Source organism: Oncorhynchus keta, chromosome 3, assembly GCF_023373465.1.
Source record: "Oncorhynchus keta strain PuntledgeMale-10-30-2019 chromosome 3, Oket_V2, whole genome shotgun sequence".
NCBI lineage: Eukaryota > Metazoa > Chordata > Actinopteri > Salmoniformes > Salmonidae > Oncorhynchus > Oncorhynchus keta.
In genome coordinates, this window is record NC_068423.1 from 8,302,544 (window position 1) to 8,314,517 (window position 11,974).

An 11,974-nucleotide genomic window follows, 5' to 3' on the forward strand; every position below is an offset into this window, starting at 1 on the left:
TAGGCAGCCTTGTTCTTAAATTTGCTTTGTTAAAATCCCCAGCTACAATAAATGCAGCCTCCGGATATATGGTTTCCAGTTTACATAGAGTCCAATGAAGTTACCGGATGGCCGTCTTGGTGACTGCTTGAGGGGGAATGTATTACCTCTTGGGAGGTAATATGGCCGGCATTTGATTGTAAGGAATTCTAGGTCGGGTGAGCAGAAGGACTTGAGTTCCTGTATGTTGTTATGATAACACCATGAGTCGTTAATCATATAGCATACACGCGCGCCCTTCCTCTTCCCAGAGAGGTGTTTATCTCTGTCGGCTCGATGCATGGAGAAGGCCACTGGCTGAACCGATTCCGACAACATCTCCCGAGAGAGCCACGTTTCCTTGAAACAGAGAATGTTAGTCTCTGATGTTTCTCTGGAAGGTAACCCTTGCTCAAATTTTGTCTACCTTGTTGTCAAGCGACTGGACATTGGCGAGTACTATACGCCGCTCCGTTTGCCCCTTCTGCAGAGCTGTTGTTTTGGGTCGGCTTCTGTGATTTAGATCCATTGTCCTGGGTGGTGGTCCAAATAGAGGATCTGCTTCGGGAAAGTCGTATTCCTGGTCGTAATGTTGGCAAGTTGCCGTCGCTCTTATATTCAATAGTTATTCCCGGCGGTATGTAGTAAGGATTAAGATTTCCTTGGGTAACAATGTAAGAAATAATACCTAAAAAACAAAAAAAAATACAGCATAGTTTCCTAAGAACTCGAAGCAGGGCGACCATCTCTGTCGGGGGCCATCTTGGTGGTAGGCTGCTCCTTGCTGGGATGTAGCCTACCATACAATTGAACATGTCAACGAGGCTAATTTATACACTCTGTTGTTCCTCTTCTGCAGTGTCCTCATAATGTCCACAAACTGGATGGTTACATGTGTGAAGCTGGCCAGGTAACTGAATCCAACATAAAGGCTTTTATGACCACATTTTTGTCTGGATCTGTCTCTTTTTTTTTGTAGATATACAAATAATACTGTACCTCTAATACATATAATACTCTCTTGTACTCTCTCTCGATCTCTCCTCTCTCTCCCAGGGTCGTTGTTTCGGAGGTCGATGTAAGACCAGAGATGGACAGTGCAGAGGTCTCTGGGGCCACAGTGAGTAATAACAAAGATGATCTATATACTGACGATATACTGGTCTGACCGCTCTAACAATGGAAATGACCATCCAGACTGTATCACAAACGGCCGTGATTGGGAGTCCCATCGGGCGGCGCACAATTGGCCCAGTATTGTCCGGGTTTGGCCGGTGTCGGCCGTCATTGTAAAATAATAATTTGTTCTTAACTGACTTGCCTAGTTAAATAAAGGTTGAATATTATACATATATTTTTAAATACAATAAAATAAAATATTCACCTCCATACAGAAATCTCAACTTGGGCTGCTTTTCTACTTTTAATGCCCTCTGCTGGATATGTCAGCAATTGCATGGCAGTGCAATTTATAGATCCACACTCATTTATATTATAGGTCCTGAAATACTCGCAGTTGTCATGTTATAATTCACACCACACATTTATGTGGTGCACTGCAATAAAGTATAGCGAAGTGAAATAACATGGTGCTGCAAAATGTGTGTGTGTGCTTTTGCGTGTGTTTCAGACTCAGCCGACCGTTTCTGCTATGAGAAGCTGAACTCCGAGGGCACAGAGAAGGGCAACTGTGGCCGTGACGCCAGTGGCCAGGGCTGGGTGCAGTGCAACAAGCAGTGAGTGACCACAGACCTCTTTAAACCTCACACTTTCTTATGTACACCGTGTACCTCACTCTCAAAGCACACGCCATGTTTGACACATTGTCCTGGGCAGAAACTTCTCTCTCCCCCCCCCTCTCTTTTTCTTTCTCTCGCTCCCTCCCCTCTCTCTCACTCACTCTCTACTCCCTCTATCTCGCTTTCTCTTCTTCTTCCGCTCTCTTTCTCTCCCTCCCTCTGTATCTTTGTGTCCTCCCCCTCTCAGGGATGTGCTCTGTGGGTTCCTGCTGTGTACTAACATGTCTGCTAAGCCGAGGTTTGGAGATCTGCAGGGGGACCTCACCAGCCTAACCATCTACCACCAGAACAGATACCTGGACTGCCGGTGAGCCCGAAAGAGAGAGAGAGAGAGAGAAAAAGTGAGAGTGTGAAAGGAGGAGAGCAAAAACAAGTGTAAGTGACAGAGGAATGAGGTTGAGGTGAAAGTGAGAAGGGGAGAAGAGGAAGAGTGATAAAGGAGAGAAAGAGCGAGGTCAACTGATCCTGTAAGGAAGGAAAGGATGTGAGTTAAACAGACACCTCGCTATCTGCCACAGTGATCAAATAGGTTTGATGGACTGTTGTTCGAGTAACCTTACCGTGTGTGCCTGTGTGCTTAAACATTTTTACACTCCTGCAACAGTAAGGATTTCTTGCAGTTGTGTTAATTCACATGATGTTCTCGTACACTGATTGCTTGCAAAGTTACTTTTATATTTCAAAATGCCCTAGTTTTATTATTTTTGAAGTATAAATATGTGATCCATACGTATTCTTAAAGTATAATATGATGCCAGTGCTTTTATTTGGGCCGTAGCTGTCAAGAGCGCAGTATCAGCACCTCTAATTTCTGGTGAGTTACGCACCAGTTTCTCTATAAAACAATGTAGCCTATCGTCGGACTAGATTCACACACTGAGGCAAAAAAAAATGTAGATCAAAGCGGGATCTGCATTGAATAGCGATAGTGAGCGGGCATTAATTTCCTGATAACTGGTTTGCGGCTAGTCTGTCAATCTGTGCGTGACAGTAGACCGTTCGAGATTGTGCCAACCTAAATGCAACATGACGCACTCTTCCAAATTGTCAAATTAGGGTTTGTAAAGTCATGGAAATGAGTTTCCTATTTTTTGTTCATGTAATTCATGAATGCACACTTATACGTATCAGTCATCATTGGAATGACTCTTCAGTGGCTGTCTGCGTGTGCCAGTGCGAGTGGGACGTTGCCGGAAGAGCGAGAGCGCGACCTTTCAGCAGCAGGTATAAAATAATGACAGACTACAGACAACAGATTATCTCGCTAGTTAACTATCTCTAACTACGCATTAATGTGGCTGTCGCCTTTCCACCGGCTCTATAGTAGAGGGCCTAAATAAATCTGCACCGTTTGGAAGATAGGGATTCCCCTCAGTTAAACAGTAGGCAACGATGTAATTGCGGCAACATTACACATATTCCAATAGCCCAATTGACAAATAACTTGCTGTGCACAGATCTGCCCTGAAACATGAACATTTGAGCCTTATATATAAACACATCAAGTTAGATAGCCTATCTTACTTTGAAGTAGCCTACCTTTTCCGTTTGATCCCGGATTCATTTCAATTAGGGAATCATATTTTATAAAGACCAAAGCATTTGGTTGTAATGTATTTTATTTGAAGGGTAGCAACCATCCTCCAGGATAGCTTAAGGACTTTTGTTCAAGATCTTGTCTAACCACATTGTAGGCTAAACATCAGCTGCTCAACAGGACCTTGGTGAGCAGAATTGGGTGGTTTCAGGGTTGGATCAAAAGCCTGCACACCCAGGAGCTGCACAGATAGAGGGTTGACCAACTGTTGACATGTGACTAACAGTGCAGTTCTACTTTTTTTTGGGGGGGGGGGGGTTTAAGTGCCTTGATCAATGGCACAACAGCAGGAGATGGAAGGCCTATGTGGGATCAGCCTGCCAGTGTAAAAAGAAAGAAGCTTACTTTTACATGTAGGCTATAATAATGGTAATAGAAATTTGGTTGAAGGTCATGGAGATCTCATGGAAAAGGTGTATGAACCTGTAACAGTGAATAATCAGAGATCTCTATAGCAAAATGTAATTTGCGAATTTCGGTGGGCATAGTCTGATGGACCGACGTGGAGAAAGACAGCTCCTCCACCTCTTTCATCCCAAGTCAACTTCTTTCATCCCAAGTCGAGCACTGGACATACCAATATGATGAGTGTTGTTCAGTTAGTGGCCCATTCTAACCACCTGGTCCTGTGTTGGTTCAGTGGCGGCCACGCGGTGCTGGAGGATGGCTCAGACCTGGGCTATGTGGAGGACGGGACGCCCTGCGGTCCCAACATGATGTGCCTGGACCGCCGCTGCCTCCCCGTGCCCACCTTCAACCTCAGCACCTGCCCCGGATCCAGCATCTGCTCTCACCATGGGGTGAGTTTGCTCGCCATGTTGTGGCATCACTTGGGGAGGTTTGGATTAACAATGTGTTGATCTGGGTCGTATTCATCAGTCACCAAGCAAAATAAAATAGAGGGACTGTCTGTACTTTAAACATTTTGCTATGGTGTGCCCTACTAAACACACAAACCTGAATTCAGAGTTGTTTGGGTTGAGTGTAGGATTTGTATCTCGACCGATACTACTAATATTGGTTGTTGTTCATGATATGTATTCCTTAACTGTTCTGATAATGCTATTCATGTTAATTCACACAATGAATTCATTGATTGTTGATGAAGTAATGTTCTTGTGGTTTTGAAATGCTGTTAGATTGTGTTGTTAATATTTATCGACCCCCCCCCCCTCTCTCCCCAGACCTGCAGTAATGAGGTGAGGTGTATTTGTGACACGGACTACACTGGGAAAGACTGCAGCGTCTATGACCCAATCCCTGACCCCACCCCTCCAGAGGGCCCTGAGAAATATAAGGGTTCGTACCTTGCCACTCCCTACATTAGTATACTATTTCCCTACATTAGTATACTAACTCCCTACATTAGTATACTATTTCCCTACATTAGTATACTATTTCCCTACATTAGTATACTATTTCCCTACATTAGTATACTATTTCCCTACATTAGTATACTATTTCCCTACATTAGTATACTATTTCTCTACATTAGTATACTATTTCCCTACATTAGTATACTATCTCCCTACATTAGTATACTATCTCCCTACATTAGTATACTATCTCCCTACATTAGTGTACTATGTCTCAAAACATCCCTGAGAATGTCTCAATGTCCATGAGGTGGGGATTATCATTTTTTTCTTTATGATTACTGAAGAACACAGAGGGGGAAAAAAACCTTTTTTTTTGAAATAATGATGTTTAGCAATAACTGTTTACCAATGCAAATGAATAGTGACTGTTCTATTATTCTAGTGCAGGCCTCAATAAAAGTTTTCAATTTGGATAACATGGAGAACTACCTTGAGAAGTGCTGGAAAATTAGCACGAGCACTGGCAACCTCAAGAAAAGGACTTTGGCATTGTGAAATCATGCAGAAGTCCCTTTATGAAACACACAAATGAAATTGGTGCAGTACAGTGGGAAGGACAGTATATACACATTTGGAATGAACATGTTTTGTTTATTGGACAATTCTAGAAGCCCCAATGAGGTTTTGGGATCAATACATTGTTTCCTTCTCTGACTGAGGCAATTGAAAAATGTTAGCTCAACATTTGAAAAGAGAGTAGCAATTAAATAAAGAAATCAAATGACATTGAGAGTGGATTTTAATTAGCTCGACTGGAATTGCAAATGACCTTTTCAATTCCACTTTCAACAAATGAAACAAGAAGCAGACAGTTTGATAGAGAAGGCAGTAAAATCAGAGCTGAACATTTTACTATGGGCCCATCCCCTTTGACAAACTTTTCGACGTCTTCCATACATACCCATTTGATCAAGCATTTTGATGTATAATTTAGATAGAAAATAAGTCACTGACAACATGACGGTTATATGTGAGTGCAATTTAAATTGTTGTTGTTAAAATATATACACTGCTCAAAAAAAATAAAGGGAACACTAAAATAACACATCCTAGATCTGAATGATGAAATATTCTTATTAAATCGTTTTTTCTTTACATAGTTGAATGTGCTGACATCAAAATCACACAAAAATGATCAATGGAAATCAAATTGATCAACCCATGAAGGTCTGGATTTGGAGTCACACTCAAAATTAAAGTGGAAAACCACACTACAGGCTGATCCAACATTGATGTAATGTCCTTAAAACAAGTCAAAATGAGGCTCAGTAGTGTGTGTGGCCTCTGCGTGCCTGTATGACCTCCCTACAATGCCTGGGCATGCTCCTGATGAGGTGGCGGATGGTCTCCTGAGGGATCTTCTCCCAGACCTGGACTAATGCATCCGCCAACTCCTGGACATTCTGTGGTGCAACGTGGCGTTGGTGGATGGAGCGAGACATGATGTCCCAGATGTGCTCAATTGCATTCAGGTTTGGGGAACGGGCGGGCCAGTCCGTAGCATCAATGCCTTCCTCTTGCAGGAACTGCTGACACACTCCAGTCACATGAGGTCTAGTATTGTCTTGCATTAGGAGGAACCCAGGGCCAAACGAACCAGCATATGGTCTCATAAGGGGTCTGAGGATCTCATCTCGGTACCTAATGGCAGTCAGGCTACCTCTGGCGAGCACATGGAGGGCTGTGCGGCCCCCCAAAGAAATGCCACCCCACACCATGACTGACCCACCGCCAAACCGGTCATGCTGGAGGATGTTGCAGGCAGCAGAACGTTCTCCACGGCGTCTCCAGACTCTGTCACGTCTGTCACATGTGCTCAGTGTGAACCTGCTTTCATCTGTGAAGAGCACAGGGCGCCAGTGGCGAATTTGCCAATCTTGGTGTTCTCTGGCAAATGCCAAACGTCCTGCACGGTGTTGGGCTGTAAGCACAACCCCCACCTGTGGACGTCGGGCCCTCATACCACCCTCATGGAGTCTGTTTCTGACCGTTTGAGCAGACACATGCACATTCGTGGCCTGCTGGAGGTAATTTTGCAGGGCTCTGGCAGTGCTCCTCCTGCTCCTCCTTGCACAAAGGCGGAGGTAGAGGTCCTGCTGCTGGGTTGTTGCCCTCCTACAGCCTCCTCCACATCTCCTGATGTACTGGCCTGTCTCCTGGTAGCGACGCCATGCTCTGGACACTACGCTGACAGACACAGCAAACCTTCTTGTCACAGCTCGCATTGATGTCCCATCCTGGATGAGCTGCACTACCTGAGCCACTTTTGTGGGTTGTAGACTCCGTCTCATGCTACCACTAGAGTGAAAGCACTGCCAGCATTTAAAAGTGACCAAAACATCAGCCAGGAAGCATAGGAACTGAGAAGTGGTCTGTGGTCACCACCTTTATTGGGGGTGTCTTGCTAATTGCCTACAATTTCCACCTGTTGTCTGTTCCATTTGCACAACAGCATGTGAAATTTATTGTCAATCAGTGTTGCTTCCTAAGTGGACAGTTTGATTTCACAGAAGTGTGATTGACTTGGAGTTACATTGTGTTGTTTAAGTGTTCCCTTTATTTTTTTGAGCAGTGTATCTTTGAGAGAGAGTAGATGAATGTATAGTTGGACTCCAGTACCTATACATTGGACACAGAATAGATATTTGTGACAACATTTTTATTCAAAATTGCTAAAAGGAGAATCTAATTTAATGAACCACGAAGAATGGAATAAAATGCAGAAATCCCTTCCAATCTGAAACTAACATTTTAAAAGCCCTCTTTGCTGGGTGGAGATTATTTATGCAGAAATGAAGTAATAGGTGTTTACATGCCACACTTACCACTGTCTCAATGAGATTTTATTTCTATTTGATTGCTTGAGCTGATGACGGGTGCATTCATGTAGTCTCAACCCGGTGCTCTTATGTAAGGTCCACCCGCCTGTCTGTATATGATTGTGACATAAATATTGATTTAAAAGTCCTGAAATGGACAGGATGCTTACCAAACCTGCTATCCAGCTGGCCACTTAGCTCATATCCTTCAGCACAAGGAAAATAGACCAAAAATCATCCGACTTGCAAACGGACTTTAACTGATAGTCAGAATCGATACACACATATTGACATACAGTGTCTTCAGAAAGTCATACCCCTTGACCTATTTCACGTTTTATATTACAGCCTGAATTCAAAATGAATGACATTATTTTGCCTTCTCATCTATCAACACACAGTACCTTATAACCACAAAGTTAAAATATGTTAGAAATGTTAGCAAATTAATTGAAAATTAAATTCAGAAATGTCAAATTAACATACATTAAGTATTCACACCCCCGAGGCAATACTTTGTAGGAGCACCTTTTGGTAGCGATTACAACTGTGAGTCTTTCTGGGCAAGTCTCTTTTTGAGAGCTTCCCACACCTGGATTGTGCAACATTTGGCCATTTTATTATTTTCAAAATTCTTCATGCTCTGTCAAGTTGGTTGTTGATCATTGCTAGACAACCATTTGTAGATCTTGTCATAGATTTTCAAGTAGATTTAATTCAAAACTGTAACTCGGCCACTCAGGAACATTCACTGTCTTCTAGGTAAACAACTCCAGTGTTGATTTGGCCTCATGTTTAGGTTATGGTCCTGCTGAAAGATGAATGTATTTCCTAGTGTCTGGTGTAAAGCAGACTGAACCAGGTTTTCCTCTATGATTTTTGCCTCTGCTTAACTCTATTCAGTTTGGAGGATGGCCTGTTGTCAAAAAGGGCAGCAAAGAAGCCACTTCTCTCCAGGAAAAACATCAGGGACAGAATGATATTCTGCAGAAGGTACAGGGATTGGACTGCTGAGGACTGGGGTAAAGTCATTTTCTCTGATGAATCACCTTTCCGGTTGTTTGGGGAATCCGGAAAAAAGCTTGTCCGGAGAAGACAAGGTGAGCGCTACCATCAGTCCTGTGTCATGCCAACAGTAAAGCATCCTGAGACCATTCATGTGTGGGGTTGCTTCTCAGCCAAGGGAGTGGGCTCACTCACAATTTTGCCTAAGAACACAGCCATGAATAAAGAATGGTACCAACACATCCTCCCAGAGCAACTTCTCCCAACCATCCAGGAACAGTTTGGTGGCGAACAATGCCTTTTCCAGCATGATGGAGCACCTTGCCATAAGGCAAAAGTGATAACTAATTGGCTCAGGGAACAAAACATTGATATTGTGGCTCCATGGCCAGGAAACTCCCCAGACCTTAACCCATTGAGAACTTGTGGTCAATCCTCAAGAGGTGGGTGGACAAACAAAGCCCCACTAATTCTGACAAACTCCAAGCTTTGATTAGGCAAGAATGGGCTGCCATCAGTGTGGCCCAGAAGTTAATTGACAGCATGTCAGGGCGGATTACAGAAGGTCTTGAAAAAGAAGGGTCAATACTACAAATATTGACTCTGCATCAACTTCATGTAATTGTCAATAAAAGCCTTTGACAAAAAAAATATCTAAAGACATTGAAGCAGCAAACTTTGTGGAAATTAATATTTGTGTCATTCTCAAAACTTTTTGCCACGACTGTACAATGTTGTTGATCCATCCTCAGTTTTCTCCTATCAAAGCCATTAAACTCTTAACTGTTTTAAAGTCACCATTGGACACATTGTGAAATCCCTGAGCGGTTTCCTTCCTCTCCGGCAACTTAGTTAGGAAGCACGGCTGTACTTTGAAAATGACTGGGTGTCACCATCCAAAGTGTAATTAATAACTTCAACATGCTGAAAGGGATATTCAATGTCTGCTTTTTAATTTTTTTAACCATTTTTACCAATAGGTGCCATTTGTGAGGCATGGGAAAACATCCCTGGTCTTTGTGGTTGAATCTGTGTTTGAAATTCACTGCTCAGCCGAGGGACCTTACAGATAATTGTATGTGTGGGATACAGAGAGGAAGTAGTCATTAAAAATCATGTTAAACACTATTATTGCGCACATAGTGAGTCCATGCAACCTATTATGTGACATGTTTAGCACATTTTTCCTCCTGAACATATTTAGGCTTGCCATAACAAAGGGGTTGAATGATATTTCAGCTTTTCATTATTTTTTATTCATTTGTAATATTTTGAAAAACATAATTCCACTTCCAAATTACGGGGTATTATTGTTTGTTGGCCAGTGACAAAAAAAACTAAATTGAATGCATTTTTAATTCAGGCTGTAACAGAACAAAATGTTGAAAAAGTCAAGGTGTGTGAATACTTTGAAGCCACTGTGAAACTACTAAATACTCCTGTGTTTATAATGGATTAAAAAAACGCAGCACCGTTCAGTTTGTGTGTTTTGCCGAGAGAAATTTCCCACCTCGAAACAGCATCAGTTATTTCCTAGTAGTTTGGTCCTGAGACATGCACGTAAGAAAAGGGTTGAACAGGCAGAAGTATCGCGTTGTCCTCTTCTCCATCTCTTTCTCCCGGCTCTCTAACAACAACATCTTCTCTCCAACTGTTCAGAAGGTGTACAGCGTTTCTTCTGGTTCTCTGAAGTCTGCTGGGTGGTCTTCTTTTTTTGTTGTTGGTCCTCCCCCTCTTTTAACCCCCCTCTACGCAGGTCCCAGTGGCACCAATATCATCATAGGCTCCATCGCAGGGGCAATTCTGTTGGCAGCTATAGTCCTAGGGGGGACCGGATGGGGATTTAAGTAAGAGTTCTATCTGGAATGCCTCTGAGTGTTTACATTCCTGTGTGCTTCTAACAGCGGACACGCATTCCCGCAAGCGCCCATCGAATGCTTATTTTAACCCAAAATGCTCGTGCATGCTACTGTGTAGGTGCCTGCATTTAAGCCTACGTTATACATCGTACGAAATGAATGCATGTCAAAAGGTCTCAATGCATACTGTATGCTTCACTCGTTACTCAATTCCTGCACATACATTAACTTACAACACATGCAATGCCCAATGAATGCTAATTTACCTTGACCTCTGACCTACATTTTCCTGTCTGTAGTGGCCAATCCTGCTCCATATGGCTGTCTTGGATGCTTTCATATTGCTTTCTCAATGAATGTGTTGTGCTATGCTTATGAAATTGTATGCTATAAGGTTGACATGCTTGTAAGCTATGCTAGCATACTATGCTATGCAAGTGATTTTCTCAAGTGGTAGGTTATGGCAGTCCTGTACTGTTCTCATTAGAATCCTGATTCTTTGCCTGTCTGTTATTGCGCTAAGTTTCTAGCAATGCAGGGACTGCATGTGTTCATATCACTACAATATGACCCATAGCCAAAAGGTAAATGTTCTCTCTCTCTCGCTCTCTCTCTCTCTCTCTCTCTCTCTCTCTCTCTGTCTCTCTCTCTGTCTCTCTCTCTGTCTCACTTTCTGTCTCTCTCTCTCTCTCTCTGTCTCTCTCTGTCTCTCTGTCTCTGTGTTGCCATGGATACAGGAACATCCGAAGAGGAAGGTATGACCCCGCCCAACAGGCTATGGTCTGATGGGAACTCCTCCCAAATTACCTCCCATGTTTCGTTCACCCTAGTCCCGAATCCTATAGTCCCTCATCCATATAGGCACCTATCCTGCTATCTCTATCCTAACCCATTTCAATTAGGCTAGTCCCACTATCTCTAGTCTCTTATCCTAGTACCCAAATCCTGGGTGCTAGTTTGTAAAGTTTGCTTAATTTTTGTATTACACTTCAATATAAAAATGTACTTTCCATGTCCTAGTACCCTATCCACGCCTGTTAAATCCCATTTCACACCCTAGTTTCTTACATATGTATACTATATAATACCACTATCTCACTGTGCTCCTCTCAATGGACTTCACTACCATTCATATGGACAGTTTTACCAGATACAGGTTAAGGCCTAGTCCTGGACTAAAATGCACTTTCAATGGAGATTTTTTAAATCGAGGACTAGGCTTAATCTGGGTCTGGTAAACCGGTCTATCGTGTTTAGCCGCTATCTGTATAGGCGGTTTGCGTTTTGCGTCCCACAGCCACATATCACACTGTCGTGTCAGCCCACACTGGCTCTGTATGGTTGACTTCGATTGGCTGTCCTGGATACCCAATCAGATGAGGCAAATAAAAGCTGAACAAGTATTTTTGAAGTGAGAGTGTCGGTTGTCAATAGTACATCACACAAATAATTACAAGCATTAAGCCGATGGATCGCCTGGTAGTAGCCCTATGGGCAG

General features: G+C 42.9%; 1 protein-coding gene across 3 annotated transcripts in view; it reads left to right on the top strand.

Moving 5' to 3' along the window:
- The window catches only part of adam11 (ADAM metallopeptidase domain 11), a 53,031-nt gene that overhangs the window by 37,175 nt on the left and 3,882 nt on the right, over nucleotides 1-11,974 (top strand). For 2 of the 3 annotated variants that reach the window (XM_052488059.1, XM_052488063.1), the window contains 8 exons: nucleotides 878-928; nucleotides 1,075-1,138; nucleotides 1,649-1,754; nucleotides 2,005-2,124; nucleotides 4,055-4,214; nucleotides 4,599-4,713; nucleotides 10,374-10,464; nucleotides 11,214-11,879. In XM_052488059.1, the coding sequence (XP_052344019.1) occupies nucleotides 878-928; nucleotides 1,075-1,138; nucleotides 1,649-1,754; nucleotides 2,005-2,124; nucleotides 4,055-4,214; nucleotides 4,599-4,713; nucleotides 10,374-10,464; nucleotides 11,214-11,262 (756 nt within the window). In that variant the 3' untranslated portion in view covers nucleotides 11,263-11,879. Of the gene's footprint in view, nucleotides 1-877; nucleotides 929-1,074; nucleotides 1,139-1,648; nucleotides 1,755-2,004; nucleotides 2,125-4,054; nucleotides 4,215-4,598; nucleotides 4,714-10,373; nucleotides 10,465-11,213; nucleotides 11,880-11,974 lie in introns of those variants that run through there. The other variant, XM_052488060.1, reaches the window with a different exon arrangement.